Source organism: Uloborus diversus, chromosome 5 (genome assembly GCF_026930045.1).
Source record: "Uloborus diversus isolate 005 chromosome 5, Udiv.v.3.1, whole genome shotgun sequence".
NCBI classification, from domain to species: Eukaryota; Metazoa; Arthropoda; class Arachnida; order Araneae; family Uloboridae; genus Uloborus; species Uloborus diversus.
In genome coordinates, this window is record NC_072735.1 from 162932379 (window position 1) to 162956203 (window position 23825).

A 23825-nucleotide genomic window follows, 5' to 3' on the forward strand; every position below is an offset into this window, starting at 1 on the left:
TAATATACTGTCATGTTTGGCACATTGTCTTAACAGATTTTTCATGTTTTTTTAGTTTCTCGGCAATAAAGGAATTATACTGGCTTTTCAGAAATTTAAGGGGGAAAAAAAATCCTCATCTGAAAAGACAAATGAAAAAGAAAATATACAAAACAAATACTATAATAGAGTAGGTATTAGATAACATTCCAGAACTTAAAGGATTTTTGCAGTTACAAGAATACATAGGTAGAATGAGTTTCAAAACTCATTATACTTACATAAAGAATTGGGAGCCATTAGAATCTTTTCCCTTATTAGCCATTGATAAAATAAACGGCTCATCATGGGGGATGATGAAATTTTCGTCTAACAAAGAGAATAATACGCTAAATGAGGTATCAAACACTATATACATTTGATTATTACAGTAAGAAATAAAAAATTAACATCCTTCATTTATGAGTTATAAGCACTTCAGGAAAAAAAAGGTTTCAATTGGTTTTTTTTTCTAGGGGGAAGGACGGGGGACAGAATATTGTTCTATACTCATATAATTAGTGCTGACACTAATTCAAGTTCCTTGTGAGTGATGTGTATTTTTGAAATTGTATCTTTTCCATTGAATAAGCTCAACATATTAAGTTTTACAGTATCTAATGGTCTAGTAAGAGTATAAATTTCGAAAGTATAACATTATCCTTATCAATTATTGTTTTCAGTATTTTATGAATAAATTAAAATTGCTTAGGTCAAAAAAAGGGGGTAATTTTTATAACCATTAAACCACTGCCTGCTCCATATCCTTAATTTATTTACTTATGTTTCAGAGGTGAAGATGGCGGTATTCCCACCGAAATTTCTCAGACACTTTCTTAGAAAACAGTCCTAACACTACACCAGGGAAGATATATACCCCAGGTAAACTGGATTTTCAGCACTTTTAACCATGTTTTCTGCATTTTTAGCTACTCAAATTGTATTTTCTCCAACTAAACCTTTATAAAACTGCATTTGCTCTTCACCATCCTCTTTGGCATGAATAAACAAAAGAATCACGTATTTATAAGTCTGATTATGGCTTTCAAAAGGTTTTTACAAATAAAACTCCCCATGAGGTATTTACCATTGTTTGTAGCTTACAAGTAAAAAATGGATTTGTAGTTCTAGGGATAGTCTGAGCGGGAGACTCCTTCCAGTGAAATATACGAAACTTTTGTGCTCGGCAGATCTACTCACTTAAGAAAAAATTGTGAAAATGCTACACTAAACTGCTTCAAATAGTTCTTCCAACATGCTGGCAATTTTCTGTCTTCACAGTATTACAGAATAAAACAAAAGCGAAAGATGCAACACATTTTCTTAAAAATTAATTTGAAAGAAATACTGTTTGGGAACATGATTCTACTGCATTTGATTCTTTGTATTTGCTTCAAAACTTTTTAAGCACATACTCATTTAACACAAGATAGAGGAAGATTTCAATACTTTTTTTCCCTCTATACATTAAGCTTTCTGAGCGAAAATGTTTTTTTCTTCCAAAACGTAACCTACAGTTAACAGCTAAAAAAGCTGTCAAAGCAGCTTTAAAGTTTTCAATTTATCAACAACTGACTTTTTCCCCAGCTTATATATTTAAGAATAGGAAGCTCAAAATTGTAAAAATTGAACATTTATTTTTTTAATCAACAAAAGCAAATGCAGATAACACAGTGCATATTCATATAAATATATAATTTTTTTACCCTTGAAAGATCCACCATAAATAGACTCGCCACCACGCCCATCACCTAAATTAAGATTAAAAAAAAATAAAAAATATATATCAGGATAATTCAACAAATGTTTGACAAAATAGAAAAATATTACTCATGTAATTAAAAGAAGTGGGGGAAAGCCTGAATAAGTGAAATAAATCTGTCTAAGTAAGAAAACATTTGTCATAAAAATTACATAGATATCAGAATTGCTGCTAGCAAGCATGTACAGCATGTCAAATGCTTCGAAATTAAAAAGTAGAACACAAACATAAAGTATCACAGTCCCAACATCCTGCAAGAGGCATAAATTCAATGTCCTCCAAACTGCTTTGTTCTCTATTTTAACTGAGCTTTGTGGCAATCAATGACATTGTTTACACATAGTCAAGTTATTGCTTTGATGACAATTCTTCAGTGAAATAACATCAAAAATATAATTTTGCTTGAAATTTGGATGAAAACAAAAATAATTAGAATTTGCAACAAAACTAAGTGCATTAGATTTTTCAGTGATGATTGAATTTCATGCCAAATTTAATTTCAGTCCTTCAAGTCCTACACAATAGGGTGCCTCCCCCCTCCAAAAAAAAAAAAAAAAAACTTTCAAATGTTTGAACTCTCACTCCCCAAAAAGTTCTTTTTTGTAAAAGTAAAAAGACTGGTAAAATTTTAGAACTTTATAAAAATATTTAGAGGTCCGCCAAGAAACAAACTTTAGCAATATTTCACATTAAAACCAATTTGTAACATTGCCACCCCAAAATATTTAAAATATGTTGATTTATCAATTGATAACAATAAAAACAGAAGTAATGTGAAAACATATTTGCTTTGAACAATACAAAAAAAAAAAAAAAAAAAAAAAAAAAGAAATTCTCAGTATCAAAGCAATTTTTACAGTTACACTGTAGAACGTCTTTTTCGTGCAACTTGAATTCATCAAATACATCCTCCATGGAAATCTTTTTTTTCTATCCTTCTCTTGTCTAGTTGTTGTGTACCAAGTTCGATGTACATATTAGTGTGACTATGTTCAAAATTGCACTAAATAATCATCTTGATATTTGTTATTTCTTTCAACAATATGAAAATTTTCCCTTTATACTCAATATTGGCAAAGGTAGTTCAGCCGACAAGTGTTACTTTGCAATATTCTCTTGAAAACTGTCTATAAAATAGCTAGCCCGAAATTGTTCATTTGATGTTCTATTGAATATTTAAGTATTAAGAATGTTGATGATTGAAAACATTTGTCCTCCAATAGAATCTTTTTCTAAAACCTCAATTTTGGAGTTAAGTCCTCTTAAAAAAAGGGCATTTGTTTTAACAGTTACAGATTTCATTGTTTTCTACAGATTTGACAATGAATCTTGATGCAATTTCAGAATTTCATAAGAGATTGGATTTCACATGGTAATAATCTGACATATTTGTTTAACATTTGTTTTACTGTCCTAAAATCCTGGTTGCAAAAGACAAACAAATGTCATTTCAGAGGAAAGTCATCAGCAATTTTGCTAAACAATTTCTTCACTTATTTCTAGAAAAAGTCTCCTGCAGTGTTGTTCTTGTTTTGACCAGCATATATCTTACTGAAAGCCTACAGTTTTTTCGCAATTCCTAGAGTGATGTTAATAAATCCCTGAGAAATTAGCGAATTTCATTCAGATTCCGTGATTTCGAATCCGTTCTAATTTGTTTTTACTTCATTACACCCAAAAATCTAGTTCTTCTATGATCTTGCCATTGCGTCTTACTATTTTTTCCTTCGCGTTTAGTGCAGAAAGAGCATAAGTTCAGGACTTATGCCCTTTCTGCACTAAACGAAAAATGTGACCCCTAAATAAAGTGCTTTGTTGTACAAGGATCGACTTCCCTGCTGCACTAGTCGATGTGTCTACATACAAATATGGAAAAACACAGCTAACTCAATTTTGAAAAAAAAAAGTGACTTATACCCTTTCTGAAATATTCGACTCAATAGTGATATTTTTTAAACTTGTAAAAAATCACTTATGCATTTATAGATAGATTTTATAAAAAGTTTCAGGAAATTTGGCATTTTCTCACTAACAAGCCTTCATACGTTTTCAAATAATATTCATTTAACTACATAAATTTTAATAATAAAAACTAGCTTGTAAAAATACATTTCAAACTTAAAGATCTCTTACCATATACAAAGTCTCCCCCTTGAATAACAAAGTTTTTAACAATTCGATGAAACAGAGTACCCTTGTAATGAAGTGGTTTTTTAGTAGTTTTGCCAATTCCTTTTTCACCTGTTTAAAAATAAAAATTTAACACAATGACGCATATTTTTTATAATAAATTTCATTTGAATTTATACAGAATTTAAAGTGTATTTAAGCATGTATAGTATTTATTATTAACATTGAATAGTTTAGAAGTCAATACAATAAAACCACTGACATCTGAGCAACTCAATAAATCAATACTCTCATATCAAAAGAAATATTAAAGCAAAAATCAAGCTAAAAAAAATCAAAATCAAAATAGAATCATCCATAAAAGGTAGCTGATTTCAAGTATAAAACCAAATCTTAAGATTAGTATCTATTGATACATATTTTTCATACAAATCTTACCAGCCTATTTTGTGTAATGCTAAGTCCATAGACTTAAATTAATTGTCTGTAAAATCGTTAATTTATGACAAAAATGCATATCAAAAAGCCTGTGGGCCAAAAGTGACTTGTAAAGGTTTTTGAATTGACCCACTGAGAAAATAGATTATTCCCCCTTTTCATAAGGGGAAGAAAATAAAATTGAACTAAGTATTTTACATCTATTTTTATAGTAGTATCTCATTATTATTATTTTTTTTTTTTTGAGAAATCACGATTGCTTATTGTTCTCATTTGATTGTTTTGATGTCCTTTGATTTTATCCCCCCTTCGCCTCCCTCTGCAGCACCACCCTCGACCGGCCTCACGATGCTGCTCCTCTAGCGAAAACCGTCTCCAGGTTGCGTCCATATCCTACACACACACGCATACATACACGCACTTACACACACATACCCACACACTCATGCCTGCACACAGGCACAAACACTCACACCTACATACACATATACGTGCACACACACACACAAATCCACACACTCATCATTCATGCTTGCACACAGACACAAACTCGTGATTGCAAAAAACATAATTTGAATTCAAGATGTCAAAATTCAAATTAATTTTTTTTTTTCAAAACATGCTTAAGTTAGAGAATATGAAACTCTTAAATTATTCAAAACTGAGCAGCAAATACTTAATAACTAAAATATAACAGGAAATCTTACAGGTATGACGTTTCAAGAATTCAACTCATGAATGTAAATTGATAAAAATATTCCCACAGCTTAACACAATCATAAGTGAACCAAATTGATGTAGGGAAAAATTCGGATAGTGAAACTGATAAGTCGGAAGAAGAAAGCTTTAAGGTAATTCCACGGTCATGTGTGGGACAATTTGGACTAAATTTTCTTTATAATCTCATCTATACACAAATTAATAAGGGCTGGTAGTTAAAAATTTATTGACCCAGCAAAAGTACAGAACTCAAATAATTTGCTTAAAAAAAAAAAAAAAAAAAAAAAAAAAATCTTATTTAAAAAAAAAAAAAAAAATTGGTATTCTTTAATGAAGTTTACCTGTCCTGTGCCGGACAAACTTTTATACATCAGCTTTAGAGTTCTTGATTCTAGCATTATACATTGGATTCTGTTATTTAAGATCCATTACATACAGCGACTCCCAAAAAAGTGTTCGTACACATACGACTTTCAATGAAATAGGACCCCATCCATTGGTTAGAATTAATATTTCGGAATAGGTATTTAATTATAAGATCTATGATCAATTTTAAACAAAACTACATGAATTTTTTTTAAAAAATACATTAAAACTCGATTTTTTACAAATGAAAAACCAAAAAGTGCCGGAAATTTTATCTCACAAAAGCCTTTGTACAGTTTAAAAAATGTCTATATATTATTGAATAATCAAACTTTTTATCAAGTTGTTATTTAGTAGAATATCATGCAGTATCAACAACAACTTTTTAAAGGTCTGGGAATAGATTTCATTCTTTTTTCTTTCTTTTTTTGCGTAATTTCTGAGTAAGTGTTCAACCACACTTCGTGTCTTACTGTTTCTAGCTCTATTTTTGTTTCAAAGTTGTATTTTGGTAATCAAGCCTCCAGATATCTCTAAATATGTTACATTAAGTTCAAATCTGGAGACTGAAGGAATATTTTCTAAACTTTAGGACAATTTTTGAGGCACTAGACGCAAACGTTGAAAAACGTGTGCTTCTTATCCTTATCTTGATAAAACACAAAGTTGTCTCCGATTATTTGGTTTTTAAAATATTTAAAAAAACAGTATGATTCACTATTTCATCAAAAAATTCCAAACTACCAAGTCTTGATGTTGATGTGGAAATTCACACAAAAACACCTTCACACAGTCCAGATTAACTGGTCCAACTAAGTTCTTAAGATTAAGTTCCAAATTTTTTCTTCTATTTACAATTGTACAACAATTTAACCAAAAATGTTGAATTCATTTTTATCTGCAAGTAAGACGTAATTCCAAAACGTTCTGAGCTCATTTATCATTGATTTTGCGACGAAAAGCATAAGCTTTCTGTTTTTCGCATGGCCAAGAAAATTTCTGCAGGAAGAGGTCCTATTTAATCCAGCTAATTATAGAACTTGGCGAACAATTTTAGGTGAAAATTAAATGTAAAAATTTTCATTTAACTCTGCAGAAACTTTTACAGCTCTCAAATGCATATCTTTCAAATTTTTTAACTGTGAATCTCCGATCACGCTTTGTCAACTTTGCCCTTTTCTTACCTTGTTTTAGGTCTGATTCTTTTCTTTAAAGCATTTTATCAAGCACTTTACTAGGGAATGGAAAACATTGATTAATTTAGAGACATTTCAAACCGATTTACTGCTGCTGTGGGGAAAAAATACAAATTTCGAAAGGTTTGTGGTTTTTTACTAATACTAGCCATTTTGAAGTAATAATTACAATATTAAGGAATAAATAAATAAAAAATTAAAGCCAAATGACTTTTAAGGGTCAACACAATGCAAAAATAACAAAAAAAGACATATGATAAGTTTAATCATGAATTTATTTGAAAATATTTTGAGTGCATGATGACTTTTATGACGTATTATTTCTCTCTCTCTTTGTTTTTTGTCCCATTTCAAAAAGAATATCTGTCAATATTTTGAAATAACTACAGGGTTTTATTTAGAATGATGGGACATTCCACGAAAATGTCAACCTGTAGGCCAAAATTTCAAACTCAATCAATATTAATGTGTTATACATAATTTTAGAGATAACATTCTTAATTTTTCAATCTCGTAAAAGGTTTTTCACGATGGATGCTGTGCGTAGAATAATAGGGAAGTTGCAACCTATTAAATGTTCATATTTTGACTATTAGATATTGTTCACTTACCCTCAAAACCAAAAAATTCCCCATCACCAAATTTTAAAACACCGTGATTGATTTTTAATGAACTTTTAAAAATCCACGCGCAAAAGTGCGCTCTTCTGAAACGTCACGAGCTTACGGCACAGGGCACTAATGGGCAGCCTTGCACCGAAAATCCATTGTTTTTGCTACGGACATTTTGAGCACACTGATCTTTTTATTTTTTAGAAATTCAATAATCCTTTTTAACACGCTATGGAGGCCAGATTCGTTAAAGCACAATCTAACAATCTTCCTCAAGTAACATCAATGATGGTATTCGAATATTTACAAGAGGATGAGAGGTTTAATGTTCCAGAAATGCGAAGAGTTAAATACAAGGAGGTAAGCTTTACGTTTTGCCTTCGAAGCCAACTGCACGTTCTTCGGCTTCTCCCGCGGCGGAAAAGCGCATGACGTTACTTCCTGTGCCATTTGAGTCACAAGTGCTTGAACTTTAAAAATTAATTTAAAAAAAAAACTACTTATCGTATCCCAAATTTTTTTTCACGTATGATGTTCATACATATTACTCTATCATATAAAAATAAAATTGAAAAATCGAAAACTTCCCTATTACTGCTTGAGCATCTTTAACAACAAGTAAATTTTAACTATAAAGCATTCAAGAAACACGACCTGTAATTTTTTAAGCATACATTTGATGTATATAATTATTTTTCCAGTTATTGCTCATATTTTGAGATTTTAGTTTCTTTAATTTCTTTCACTAAACTTAAAATTTTTCCTCGTTGAGCCCATTTTGAATTTTGTGTTGAACGGCCTGTTACGTTCATCACAAAACATCGTATTTCCCCTTCCACACTTTTTATAGGACTATAAAAAGAAAAATTTTGCTTTATTCTCCTCCCAAGAGCTACCTAGAATATATTTAAAAGGTTGAATTTTTATTAAATTACTTAAACAATTAGCTATCAGCGTGACGAACGTAACAAATTGTGATGAACATAATTGCTTGAAACAAACTTCATCTTTCAAACGTTTAGTTCAATAAGAAATTAATAAAATGTAAAATTTTAAATAATTAAGTTTTTAAAAGTCCCTACATAATATTTTGTAATTTTTGCAACAATTAACTGGATTTTTTAACACATATTTGTGGAATTTCCTTGGGTTGCGTTTTATGGAAAAAACGGCAGCTGAAGAAAAAAAAAAAGAGTTGAAGTAGGGCAAAAATGGCAGGTAAACTTAGGGGAAATGGCAGCAAAAAAGCAGCAGAACGTATGCTGCAAATATTGCGTCAAAAAAAAAAAAAAAAAAAAAAAAAAAAAAAAAAAAAAAAACTCAAGAAGACTGAGGGATTGAAAATGAAAAGTCAGGAGGTGAGAAACAATTGCGGAGAAGCTAGTAAGCTAAATTCGAATAGAATTGTAAACCAATGCAACTTCGTCTTTTTCAACACGCTAAATTTACGGAAAGATTCAAAAAGCACGCTTTTGCAAGTAGTCTCAGGAAATAATAGGCTCTTAAATGTTATCTTCCTAAATAATAATAATAATAATAATATTGGAATTACTGAGGCAGAAATGAAAAACAAACAGTTCATGGGAGAATCCTTCTTGAAAAAGCAATCTTTACAATGGATTTTGTTTTCATAAAGAAGATTACATTTCTTAATAGTTTTCTGGGGAAAAAACGTTCTGCTTGTGTGTGATTAAAAAAATAAAAAAGTGTGTTGTAGAAACCCAAGATAGAAGTAGAACTTATACCTTTTCTTCTTTTTTGCATTCTAAACTGCCATTCTAACCGTACGTTTTCTTTCACACTAAGCTCTTGTTCTTTCTGCGTCTGATTTAGGCATACTCACAACATGATTGTATATTTTAATGAAGAAAATAGATTATAAGCAGTGAGAAAACTAAAAATTACTCGAAATCCGCTTTTTAATTGTTGCGAAAAACAATTAAAATTATAGCAATAATAAAGTTAGTTTTGGTAATAAAAGTGAACAAACTAGATTGAAGGCTAAACCTTAGCAATATGGATAATGCTCTTAAACTGGTGACTTGACTTAAATCAAAGCAAGTCTCGAAAACCTGCACTATTTGAAATGTTTAAAGTCACCAAAGTACACAAATACATGCTTACTTAAGCCTTGAAGTTAAATTGTTAATTTTATCAACAAAATTAAATTAACAAATGCTATCATTTTCTATTTTTTCTGGCCACTAATTAAACAACAACTACGTCACGTCCATCACACAAAAAGGTTTAGGATCAGAAATTCAAAGCTCTCGTATAAAAAGTTTCATTTCAAAACAGAGGAGAAAAAAATAAATTTTGCACAAAGCCAATAAAAAAGCATTTATTAAATCCATGTTGAAAAATTGTTGATATGAGAGTTAATTTTAAGACGAAGTATCAGTGCTTGCTTACTTATTAATATTTAAACACATAAGGGTCTAAAAAACTAAAAGAGTCTTCACCATGACGAACGTAACTTCCGAGTTACGTTTTTCATTGTTACGTTCGTCACACTTCATATTTTGAAGAAATATACATTTCTGTCACATTGTAATAAAAATGAGTATCATTCTGCATGAAAAATAAAGTTAAAGAATGAAAATGATGCATTGCATTGTTATTACAATAATACCTACCTAAACACTAGAGAAAAATGAGAGCTGAATTTCATGTTGCAAATTTAAGGTTGCAAAAATATTACGTTCGTCACACTATGGTAAATTAGTTTCAAAAATCAATTTATGCGATTTATAGTGTACTTTATTGCTTGAATATTACACAGAAGTTTTATTCTTTCACAAAATACCGCAAAATCACAAGTAAATGATTATTAGACCTTTAAAAATCACGTTATGCAACGAAACAGTCTCTGAATGACATCACAGCATTGACTCACATCATTCCTATGTTCGTCACTATGGAATGACCCAGACATAGAAATGATGTGAAAAAATATTGGAGTTCATATTTGAATTCAGTTTTGCGTTATTTTGGTTTTACTAAAAAATTTCAAATTGCATGAATACTTTTGGGATCCACTGTATATGCTTTGCTTTCCTGCTAATTACTTTCTGGTGAGAACTAACAGTGGGCCACAAAACAGGAAATCAGATATTTTGTCCCACAGGTGACAGCTCTACATTTTATGCCAAAAGCAATATTCTAAAAATGTAACAAACAAAGATTTTTTACCTAAAACACCACACATACACAAGTCTTTTCTTAGGCAAAAAATTTCGGGTTATTGCAATTTTTGAAAAGAAGTGTACATATGTCACATGCGGGACTTTTTTTGTGGAATGGCCCTTTAATTATTGAGCCAACTCCTACAGATACTGACATGAGGAGGAACGCATTGAAACGATTGAAAAGAGCAGTAGAACACCACCTTTAAAAAAACCATAGCATATGAACAATTTAAACTAGTATGTTGTGGCCATTACGAAACTTTCTTCTACATTTTTCTTTTTTTTTCTGATCCCTCCCCATGCTTGATGAGGAAGCAATATTCCCAACAAAAACAAAATTACACATGCAAAAACTTGAACAATGTCTGAATTATTGCAAAAGCAAAGCAAAGAGCGAAAATTGAAAGTTATTTTAAAAGCCTTTCTTGAATTAATTACAAACATTTATTTGTTAACAAACACAGGATGGCAACAATTAAAAATTTTAAATCATTGAGATAATTTTTCCGATCATTTCTATACAATTAAAATCACGAGAAATACGCAGACGACAATCTATTATGATTTATCTTTCTTATTGTTGCATTAATAAAAATATTTTTATTCGCAAAAAAAAAAAAAAAAAAAAAAAAATCAACACCTCTTGGAGCCATTGGTATCAAAATTGAACCAAAGCCTGTTTACATATGGATTCACATATATTCCAAATTTCAACCAGAACGTAGCATTACTTCTTGAGATAGGGCACTCAAAATGGAAAAAAAGAACGGGTGATTGCGCTACCCCCTTTTTAGCTGTTGACACAAAAATAAAATCAGTTCTTATACCCACTAAGGGCTACTTGACGATAAATTTTTCTTTCATTCCGTTCATTATTTCTTGAGATACAGCAGTCACAATTGACGACAAAAAACGTTCTATAGCTCAACCCCCGTTTGAGTTATTGACACCAAAATTGAATCAGCACCTGTTCCTGTTAATACCAACATATGGACCAAATTTTGTTTGATTCCACCAGTAACTTCCTGAGGAATAGCAAGCACGCGTAACTCGAAAAACGTCCCATTGCTCCACCCCCCTTGGAGGAATTCGCGCCAAAAACTAATGGGCACAAGTTCACATAGGGGCACATATGTGTACTAAATTTCGTTCGATTTCATGCGGTAGTTTTTGTTGTAGAGCGGCCACAAAAAACTGGTCACACACAGACGTGACACACATACACACACACACACACATACACACACAGACAGACAGACATTTTCCAAAAATGGTCGAAATGGACTCAGCACACCTCAAAACGTTTGAATCCGTCAAAATTCGAAATTCGAAAATTTGCACGAATCCAATACTTTCTTCTATATATTAGATATAGAAGAAAGTAAAATGAGTTTCTGGAAAACTGAAGATCTCCTAAATAGATTATTATTTTAAATTTTAATGGGAATAACCAGTACAAAAATTTGCGCAATAACATATGCAATTCATTTTAAAACTTACTTTGTGTGGCTAAATTAAGTAAATTTAATTTTGTGATCCTTTTATTGTTATCAATTGGTTATTGTTATAAAAATCAACTGTTTCAAAGTGATCACATTAAACAGAGACTTCCCTTAGTATATCCAGTCATTAATAAACGTTTAAAGAGAAACAAAATGTAAAGTAGAAAAAAAAGGAGCTAACATGGTGGAACTAGAGTGTGCACTAGAGATATTACTATTTGGTACAGATGTCTCCCCCCCCCCCCCCCCCCCGGCGATATCCAATTTTTTTTCACAAAATTAAAATTATTTTCTTCGCCAATGAGGCGATAATTTTTTTAAACATGGCATCCCTGCCGAAACTAACCAATGTTTGGCAACCCGAAGGTAATCTTAAATCTGTTCAAACATGTAGCCTCTTTGCACACTGCAAAGCTTGGGATGCTTTTTGTGTGTGTGTGTGCAAAATACTCATAGGAAAGTTTATTTTATATTTTTATTAAATTCAGCAGTGTGTTTCGATGTGTAAATATTAGAAGATGCCAGTTTCTTCAAACTTGACTGAATTAAAAGTAATGTCAAACATAGGGTGTGTCTCTGTAAAGTGCCATTGTTTGATATGTTGTGTGTTCTGTTTTTGTTCTTGACATAAGTTCCTTATTTATTAGTAGTTTCAGGCTGAGTGTGTGGATTTAGACAATAAAAAAGTAAGTTCTTTTTTTCAGAATTCAAAAAAAAAATTCTCACTTTAAAATTTTTGATACCTAGATATTTTTGGCTTTTGAAAGCATTTCCGGATAGCAAATTAATGTATGGTATTCTTGTATTGTTTATGTTTGAAGTGTCCTTTCGAGCCATTTCTACTTTTCATACATCGAAATTTGAATAACTTTGCATTTTTTTGACTGAAATAGTCCTATTAAAAATATAAAACAGTAGACTTATAGTTTTTTGATAATTTAGTTAGCATTTCTGCTCATAATTTACTTTCTGATATTTTTATGTTTGTGATTGGTTTTGGGGCCTTTTCCGCTTTAAACATCGCAATTTGAATCGCTTTGCTCTTTTTTAGTAGAGTATAAGAAAAGTTTTTGTTTGATGAAATGCATGTTGGGAAAAAGCTTTTATTTCTATTGGTACATATTTTTTGGTGAACTGTTATAGTAATTTGTTACGTTAAGCATTTTAAATAACTTCTAGTATTTTTCCCTTATGTACAAAAACTTTCTACTTTCTGGTATTTTGGAAGCGCATATCGTGATGTTTTTTTGCTCTGGTTTTGTGTTGTTTGAATGTAAATTACGTTCTGAAGTGTTTTGATCATCGTCATACATCGTTTTCTTGGAGATGCTTTTTTGGCACCAACAGGAAAAAGTCAGCAGCGAGGGGGGGGGGTATATGACATTAGTTCCTAATTTTTTTTCAGAGTGTGAAAAATCCTTGACCTTTTAAAGACGTGAATCAATTCTATAATTCTATAATCAAACTTTCTACAAATGAAATGAAGGTTGGCAATAAAAGAAAAGATGCAGGATGTTCCAATTTTTAGCATTTGGAATAATTGACATATTTTGTGTTTAAAAAAATTAACAAAACATTAGAATGCATTTTTTCAATTTTCATTTGACTAAAATTTTGAGGCGTACTTCCAATTTTCCATGTATGAAATATGCTTGCCAGAGATCTCTGCAGCAATGGCACATCTACAGAGGGGACTAAAGCGCTTAAACCCCTCCGACAGACAAGAGGGAATTCAGAAAGCGCCATTACCACTTGACCGAATACTTTAACTAGTGATGTGGATCGGGTAAATACCCAACGGGTAGGTAAATATTTTACCCAAGGCCTGGGTAAATACCCAAAAACTGGGAATTTTGCAAAAAAATGCAAAAAGTGAATGGGAATTTTTTTTAAAAATATAAATATGAAATAATTGATTAAACTGATACATACATATGAGGCAGTGAGAAGCAAAGGGACGCAAGTGGCAAAATTAAAAATTTGGAGACAACCAGTACACATGGTAGGTGAACCTCTCCTCTGTCTAGGGGCAAGAGATGGTACTAGTAGCCCTGGTAGGTGCTGCTATACAGCGTGATTTAGAAAAAAATTTCAATGAAAGCCTACCTAGGATCTGATCTTTAAACTTGTTTTACTCAAAACTTAAAATAGTCCACTTGCATCCCTTTGCTTCTCACTGCCTCATATGTATTACACAGTTTAAAATATTTTTTTTATTGAAAAACTTGATGAAGTTATGAAAGAAACATATTGTGAACCAAAGAATCTTGCTTTTCAACGTCATAATTGGTGAAGTATAAGCAATTCAATGATGAACATAAGGATTTCAAAATCACAATCTAAGTTAGTTATACCAAAAGGAAAAAAAAAAGGAAGCATGAGGCATGTTTGGAAGAATAAACTGAGAAGTTATTAAGACACTATGATGATATTTATTTATTTTATTACTGTTTAAGTGATAACGTGACAAATATAGAAACAGTTTTCACATTAATAAGTCAAAAAAAAAAAAAAAAAAAAAAAAAAAAAAAATCAAAATATTGTTTTCTGTTGCCTTGCTTATTTGCATTTGCTCCTCGGTACTCCATGATGAAATTTTATTTAAACTATTTTTAATACACGCAATTAGTGATGTAGGGTGAGAAAGTAAATATATTTTTGGGTATTTATCCGAAAGCAGGGTAAATCCCCTAGTAATTGCGCATTTTGGAAAAAAAATTAGGTGGTATCAAAAGGTGATGATTTTCTTTTTAAAACATAGACCGTAAAATGAAGGATTAAAAATATATAAATTTATAAATTATAATTTTTTTAATTAAAGGCTTAGTGAAAAAAATGAGGTGCAGAATATGCCTGAACACTTGAACTAGGTTTGGAGGAAATTTCTGCAAATGATATAGGTAAATAAATAGTAATAAGAAATTGAGCAACATTTCATTACTTTTTGATGTCACGCAGAGACATATTACTGGTTATAGAAGACTAGGACCCAAAAAAATTGATGTTTGCTTTTTTTTTAAAAAACAGTTAAGCTTTTTACTTTTTGTATAATGGCTTTTTATCAGGGTTGGCAAGGTTTTGGACACTATGGTAAAAACCACGGTAAAAACCCTGGTTTTTACCGTCCTGTCCAAAACCCTTGTGTCCAAAACTGTCCGAAAGTGTCCAAAACTATATTTTTAGAAAAATTATACTTTGTGAGAAAAAAATAAAAAAACAGAAAATGCATCAAAATAAAGTTTTATATTGAACATTTATTCAATGTGAACTTCAACTTATTTATGCCGCTGATTTTAATCTAGTTTCAGAAATTGAATTCTTGATTAAAATTTAAATTTATATGCATGAGTTTATTTTATTTATATATTTATTTATTGTTAGTATTATTATTTTTTGATAATGGTAACCAAATTTACTTATGCTTGTACATGTGTGCAAATGAAAGCAGGGTTGGCAAGGTTTTTACTATACGGTTCAAAACCCTTGTGTCCAAAAGTGTCCAAAACTATTTTTTGAAAACCATATTTTGTGAGAAAATATCAAAAACAAAACAAAATGTGTCAAAATGAACATTCAAGCATATTATATATATATATATATATATATATATATATATATATATATACACTACTGGCCATTAAAATTGCTACACCAGGAGGAAATGCAGATAACAAAATGATATTTATTGGACACATATATTATGTTAGAAATAAAAAATGATTAAATTTTCAAGAAATTTGGGTGGATAGATCCTGAGAAATCAGTACCCAGAACAACTACCTCTGGCAGTAATAACAGCAGTTATACGTCTGGGCATTGAGTCAAACAGAGATTGGATTGCATGTACAGGTACAGATGCCCATGCAGCTTCAACACGATGCCACAGTTCATCAACTGTAGTGACTGGCGTTTGGTGACGAGCCAGTCGCTCGGCAACCATTGACCAGACGTTTTCGATTGGTGAAAGATCTTGAGAACGTGCTGGCCAGGGCAACAGCCGAACATGTTCCGTATCAAGGAAGGTCCGTACAATACGGGCAACATGCGGTCGGGCATTATCCTGCTGAAACGTAGGGTTTCGCAGGGCTCGAATAAAGGGTAGAGCCACGGGTCGTAAAACATCAAAAATGTAACGTGCACTGTTCAAAGTGCCGTCAATGCGAACAAGAGGTGACCGAGACGTGTATCCAATGGCGCCCCATACCATCACGCCAGGTGATGGGCCAGTATGACGATGACGAATGCACGCTGCCAGTGTGCGTTCACCACGATGCCGCCAAACACGGATGCGACCATCATGATGCTGTACACAGAACCTGGATTCATCTGAAAAGATGACGTCTCGCCATTCGTGCGCCCAGGCTCGTCGTTGATCACACCATTGAAGGCGCTCCTGTCTATGACGCAGCGTCAAGGGAAGCCGCAGCCATGGTCTCCGAGCTGAGAGTCCATGCTGCTGCAAACGTCTTCGAACTGTTCGTGCAGACACTTGTTGTCTTCCAAACGAGCCCGTTTCTTGACTCACGGCTCGTGACGTGGTTGCACGATCCATTAAAGCCATGCGGATAACATGCCTGTCTTCTCGGCTGCTAGTGATAGGTGGCCATTGAGATCCCGCACGGCGTTCCGTATTACCGTCCTGAACCCATCGATTCCATATTCTGCTAACAGTCATTGGATCTCGACCGACGCGAGCAGCAATACTGCGATAAGATAAACCGCAATCCCGGTAGGCTACAATTCGACCTTTATCAAAGTCAGAAACGTGCTGGTACGCATTTCTCCTTCTTACACGAGGCATCACAACAATTTTCCAACACGCAGCAACGTTCAAACTGAATTAGCACGTGGGAAAATGTCTGTACAATTTCCTTATTTAAACACATTGTAGGTGTCGCTGCGGGCGCGTGCGCTGTCTAAATGCGCTGAAAAGCTAATCATTTGCATATCACATCATCTTCTTCCTGTCGTTTAAATTTCATGTCTGTACTATGTCGCCTTCTTGGTGTAGCAATTTTAATGGCCAGTAGTGTATATATATACAGCAGATTTTAATCTAGTTACGTAGAAATTAATTATTTTTTGTTTCCATAAACCAGATTTTTCGACATTTATGCATGTGTCGAAAGAAAGTAGTCAAAATATAGTGCAATAATTGACTTAAATGCAATAAATGACAATTTTTTGCAAATACAGAATGTGTTATATTAAAAATATGAACTAAAAAAAGAATAGCACAACTTTTAAAATATAAGTTGTGTTTAATCATCAATTTCCTGTTCTTTAATCTACAATTTAAAAAATAATTTTCATTAAAACATCACGCAAAACTTATTTGCAAAAACCATTAAAAAAAATGAAGCTTTTAAAAAAGTATTGTACAATTTGATAACATTCCTTTGAGTTATAAATGTAACTGAAATTAGTTGTCTTGGTAGGAATGTGAATTTCCTTTCATGACTGTACCAACTGTTACAAAAGGAAGTTTTTATGTGATAGAGTTATTGGCATTTTATTTTAAGTAAAATATTTTTTAAATGAACATTTTGGAGAAAAGTATTATCAAATACTCATCAATTAAACTTCATTAATATTTATATTTATGCATTACAAATATTGTAGTAAATACAAATTGATTAGATTACACCCCTTTAGCTTTAGCATAGTTTTGGACAGTTTAGGACAGTTTCGGACGGTAAAAACCACCTGTCCTGTCCTAAACCAGTTTTGGACAGTCCAAAACCCAACCCTGCTTTTTATACCTGAAATTTGGCTATCAACATTGATTAGGCATATCCAACACATTTAATGTGAATATCATATTAGATTGCTAAGTTGTTTCACACAATAATCCTTTAAATATGTGATCAAAATACAATTTTTGGGAAAAAATTTATGGTTTTGTGTATGATTGGTTATATATATATATACATAGTGGAAAACATAGTTGAATATAATTTTTTTGAAATAAATACCCAGGTAAATACCCATTTTGGGTATTTACCCGGCTATATACCCTGGGTATTTACCCCTAAAAATAAATACCCGGGTATTTTACATCACTAACTCTAACAGACTAATTTTTACTGTCTTAGTTATTACTAGACGTAGATTATTTGTTCTTAAAAAGGGAAGACTTAAAATTGCGTTTTAGAGCTCTTAATTTCGGAAATTTTACAAAATGGTTGAAAATTATTTTTTAAAAATAAGACTGCTGTAAAAATCTTTTTCCAAAAGTCTTAGCCACTATTGAGGCTCCTCTTCTTCTTCTTCTTTTTTTTTTTCAATATTTGCTGCAGCTTTCTTTATTCAACAGTTCTTTATATTGCAGTGTGCCTTTTATTATCTATAAAGTTAAACTGATTTTGCGATTTAATAGATTGAAAGAGAAAGTACTATTTTAGTCTTCCTTGAAATTTTATAAAGTCGGCATAAAATTAAAATAAAACTATAATAAAACTTAACTAATGAAAGTGAAAAAATATATACATATAATGATAATAATTTATTTAAATTTGGGAAGGGTGAGGCTGTGGAAGTTTTATGAATTTTGCTTCTCAACTCCATGATTAGAGTTCCATAAAAAATTCCTGAGTGGGCCACTGCCCTGCTGTATGTTCTTTTACTATTTTTGTTAAAGCAGAAAGTAAACAAGTTACAAAGTTGAGTATACTTACTTATAATACAAAAGTATCTTTTTTTTAAACATGTAATTAAACTGAAACATATTAATCAGGTATAAGTTTTTGAAGTCAAAAACCAAAAACCTGTTTCTGTCGAAAGAACTTGGTCAAAACGTCAAAAATTTGTAAAATACTGACATTATTGTGGTTTTTTACATAACAATAAAAATCATGGTTAAAACCGGATAAAACCACCAGCTATTAAAAACTTGCCGACCCTAATGTTATTGCACATAAACTAATCCTATGATGTTTCATTATGTTGACAGAAACTATCAGAAAGAAATAATAAAACTCACCTGAACACAGTAATCTGAAGTTTTCACAAGTTATGGGACATGTCTCCATGAAGAGTTCAATAATAATTCTTCCAACTACAAAAAGCATCACATATTAATTTTACTTATTCCATAAATAGTCTTAATACTTTCTTTTGAAAATCAAATACAGCTATTAAAATAAATATATGCATAAGTGACTTACTGTGTTCATTTCCGACTTCAACGTCAAGAAAACACCTTGGCCGTTTTGAAATCATAATCATAAATTCTGAAGGAAGAAAAGTAATATATATATATATATATATATATATATATATATATATATATATATATATATATATATATATATATATAATGCAAAACAATAAACACATAAGGGATTTACAAAATTAAACAAATAAGAATACTAAAACTAATAAGACTAAGTTGATGAAGCCAGTACTCCTCAGCAGTGGAACCTTCATCCTAAGGTCAACAGCTCAAAAATTTTAAACTAAAAGCTAAAGGGGCATTCCAAGGTATTTTTGACATTTATGTAGAGTCCGTAACGTGACCTTTTTTGCCATAACTTTTTAATTTACAGTTTGATTTGCAAATTATTTTAATTTGAGCTGGTGTGTTGGTAGGAAAAGATCAAAATAAAATAATATGCTAATCAAACAGTAAATTAAAAAGTTACGGCAAAAAAGGTCATGTTACGAACTCTACATAAATGTTAAAAATACCTTGGAATGCCCCTAAAGCGAGGATGTCCCATTCCGGAAAAGCTAGCATTCAGTAATACATAGGGCTAAATGCACAGTATGTGAAAACTGAACACAAGATTTCCTGGAACTAGGACCTAAAACTATACAGTGGGGTGATATTGAATCCGACTGTGAAACCACCATTTATGATAAAAGAAGCGGTTTCGTTTCAAAGTTAACTGTCTGCCAAGTTTTTCTTCTTGCCTAAATAAAAAAAAAAAATTTATCGGCATCATAGATTCACAAGCCATCAGAATCAAAAGAATTTGTAACACCCAGGGTTCATACTCTATTTGGATGAAAAAATTCCATGACTTTTCCAAGACTTTTTCATGACCTCGTTACACGAAGATAATAGCACTATTTAATCTTAAACTTGGTAATATTTGGAAATGAGCATTAGCAAAACGTCCCGCAGCCTCATTGAAGCACTTACTCGTTGTGAAAAAAATATAAGTGCACACTTAAAAAACTAAACTATTCTTATTTGTCTTTATCATATAAATTTAAGTAAAGTAAAAATGCAGTGAAGCAAATATGATAATGCTTAAATGTATGATTTTTTTTTTTTTAAACAGGCAGAATGATATTGAATGGAACAAAGGTTGAATGAGTCATCATAAGGTTTCAATAAATTTGCTTCAAAAGTTACCTTTTAGTGTCAACAGTGCCTCTAATCGTCCACATAACTTGACAGTATTTTGGTTCTTTAAAGTAAAGCCACATAGTTTAGTTCTTTATGTTTCCAAACCAGATCTTTTTTGAAAAAACCATTCAGTAATGAATCAATCTTCTGATTCAAAAGTACATTTGTTTTGTTTACAAATTTGCATTTTCAAATGCATATAAATTAATAGGTTCAGAAATTTCAAAACACGTTTAATTCCTGACATTGAACGTAGCAGTGGGTCGCATGGATTAGTTTTGCGTGCCGTATGTTGGGTACTACTGTTTTAGAGCATTCGAAATCCTCTTTTTCTGTATTCTGTCGCCTCACTTAATATCTATATTTTCTAAAACATTCAACAAATTAAAATAAACTCTGAAAAATTTAATAATAAAGTTCTTACAAGTGATGGAATCGAACTCCCATGCAACTGAATTGCTTTTTTTGAGTGGGCGTGGCAAAACTAAGAACGTGAAATTTTGCTACTACAGAATATGAAACATAAGAAGTGTTGCAAATAACAGAAAATTCAAAATAAACGATGTCCAGGCAGTAAAATCACATCGCAAAAAATGGCAAGCGGCTGCGACAGAAGTGGATGTAATGAGATTTCAAAATTCAGATTTGATTTTTGGGTCGTTCCATTTTTCACTTTTAGTAGCTTTTATGTGTTATACTGTTAAATCACTCAAGATTTCTAATGCTCGTTTAGTTACTGTTCCTTTCTCTTTATTCAGGACATTTTTCCGTGACTTGAAATAAATTTCCATGACTTTCAATGAAAATTTCAATTTTCCATGACTTTTCCAGGTCTGAAATTCTGTTATTTTTTTTCCATGACTTCCAGGATTTCCATGATCTGTACGAACCCTGAACACCATTACAGCTTTCAACTATGAAATTTTTCTGCTTAAAAATAAATTACTTGAAAACAATTTCCCAAATAATCTCGTCAACAACGTTACTGCTGTTATAACCTTTGATCAATACTTTGCTTCACTGTAAACCGTTTAACTGCTTCTAATGAAATGATTTTTCTTTAGCAAATCACAACATGTGGACTTTAGTTAACGATGCCTTAAGAAATTAGTTTTTCTGTTGACTTTACTTGTTTTATGGAACTTTTTTTATGGATAAATATCTTTTTATTTTAATGGATCTACGTTTTATTGACTGGAACTAACACTGACTTGCGGGACACGGTACTGAGCCCTCACCTGGAATATTAGGGAAGACCCCAGTGGCAAAAAGTTTTGTAACTGTCTGCGACAAGCTTTTAGAAATTCATAATCTGTCTGCAAAATTTTGAGCGTGGTTGCAATAAAAAAATAAATAAATAAACGAGCCTTTTTAAAAATAATTTTATTTGAAATAAGGCAGGAGAAATAAGGATTTGAGATAAGCCCCCGCCCTTCCCAAAGACGATGGTGTACCTCCCTAAATTCTATGAAGCACTCCCCTCTCAAGAACTAGATCCCCACACCAAACTTAGACCAGAATCATTCTCAAATTATCTCCCCCCTCCACCCAAAATTTTTAACGGTGCAATCTGATGACCCCCTGTCCTATGTGGGCACCTGACATTTGGAAACATGAGTTGGCTATTAAACAGGGGTCTGTCCAGGATTTTTTGCAGGGTCCATTTTTTTTTGTGAAAAATAAATTCATTTTTGGAAAATCAAATAACTTCGTGTGTGTGGGGGGGGGGGAGGTTGTGAAACAAAATTTCAAAGTGGGTGTTTTTGTGACATTTTTGTCCCTTGATAATATTATTCTTGAAGGTTTATTTGGGGGGGGGGGGGGGCTCATGGCATGTCTCTGGGAGGTAGGAACCCCTTAAGTATATTAAAATTATACACCATACCACATTATATTAAATTATGCTATAAATGTTAATTGGAAATTTTATACACACATATTTAAAATAATTGTAACACAAAAATAAAACTCAAGCAGTGGTTGAGCATTTAACTCTTTGAAACTATTAAAAATCTCAGAATTTCGTTTAAAACTTCTAAATTTTCTGATTTCAATAAAAATAAAAGGATAATTTATTTGTTTACCTTTTAACAAAGCGTACTAAACATCAAAAATTCGAGAAATACGATTCTCAAAGCGGATGCAAAAAGATTGCAATTCTCAAAGTGAAGGCTCTAAAAGTATAAAAACGGATCATAAAAGAAATAATTTTTAAAAATTATTTTAGAATTGCATTTTAAATGCCTACGATAAACATCTCACTAATATCTATCGACACAGTTGCAGAAAAACTAAAATTAAAACATCTATTCAGCATTTAAATTTTTGACTAATAAACAAAAACACAATTCCTTTTCAAAATCTTGAAACGATGGTTTTAATAGACTTATAATTTATTTGCCTTCACATAGAGCGAAGTTAGCTTGAAAAAAAAAAGAGCAAAATTCAATTCTCATATTGGATGCAAACAGATTGCATTTTTCAAAATGAAAGCATTAAAAGTATAAATAAAAAGTTTATTAAAGTAAAATAATTTTAGAATTACTATTTAACAGGTCTGAATGATGAACATTATTAATATCACTGACATATTCAGTGAAAATTCGGAGCCACGAAAAAAAAGGATGAGTAAAGGTTTAACACCACACAGTAAATGGTGATAATTTGAAAGCTGGTAACTCCTAAAGCTGGTAACAGGTCTGCATGAACATTATTAGTAACACTGACATATTCACTGAAAATTCGGAGTCGTGTTAAAAGAAAATAGAAAAAGGATGAGTAAAGGTTTAACACCAGACACGAAATGGCGATAATTATGCTTTTTTTTTTGTTTAAGTCATTAGTGGGAAAAAAAAATCCTTACTCTGCATTGTCAGAGAATTTAATAACACCACCAAAGGATGCGACAAAACAAACAAGCAAAATTATTCACTTATGTTAGTTATTTATCGCTTGTATCATAGAAGTGTGCGGACTTTTTTTTCTTTCATCCACAGAAATATGCGTTATTTTGATTTCAGTTTGCTTTTTCAGTAAACAATTTGAAAAATATCGTTTTGTTTTGGTTTATAGGTGCCACCTGCGAGCAAATGATCAGGTGTGCATTCTCTCCCCGAATCAGCAGTTCATGCATATAACTGTCTGACAGTTGCAGACAGCTTTTTTTCTCTGCTGGCAACCTTTTTTTCTTTTCTTTTTTTTTGCGGACAACTTTTATTTTTTTACTCTGAACAAAACTGTCCGCGATAGGATTTCCTTGTCCGTGATGACATTGCCTTGGCGCAGCGTTTCTGCTACTGGGGGTAAGACCCTTGAATTTCTGCTGGTGGTACGGTGAAGGACTATTATTGATAGCCATTGGCTTCTAATAGTCGAGACGAAACCCCAGTGTATAGTTTTAGGTCCTAATTCCAGGAAAGCTGTGTTCATTGTTTCCATACGGTGCGTTTAGCCCTATGTATTACTGAACGCTAACTTTTTCGGAACGGGACATCCTTTCTTTAGTTTTTAGTTTCAAATTTTGGGTCTGTTGACCTTA

At 31.8% G+C, this 23825-nt stretch overlaps 1 protein-coding gene across 3 annotated transcripts in view; it reads right to left on the bottom strand.

The window, feature by feature from the left end:
* LOC129222098 (peptidyl-prolyl cis-trans isomerase G-like) overlaps nucleotides 1–23825 on the bottom strand; it is a 73322-nt gene that overhangs the window by 35175 nt on the left and 14322 nt on the right. For all 3 annotated transcript variants that reach the window (XM_054856538.1, XM_054856537.1, XM_054856539.1), the window contains exons 2-6: nucleotides 19098–19163; nucleotides 18914–18988; nucleotides 3914–4021; nucleotides 1725–1769; nucleotides 261–348 (exon numbers count right to left, since the gene is read on the bottom strand). In XM_054856538.1, coding sequence (XP_054712513.1) covers nucleotides 261–348; nucleotides 1725–1769; nucleotides 3914–4021; nucleotides 18914–18988; nucleotides 19098–19158 — 377 coding nt within the window. In that variant the 5' untranslated portion in view covers nucleotides 19159–19163. The remainder of the gene's footprint in view (nucleotides 1–260; nucleotides 349–1724; nucleotides 1770–3913; nucleotides 4022–18913; nucleotides 18989–19097; nucleotides 19164–23825) is intronic.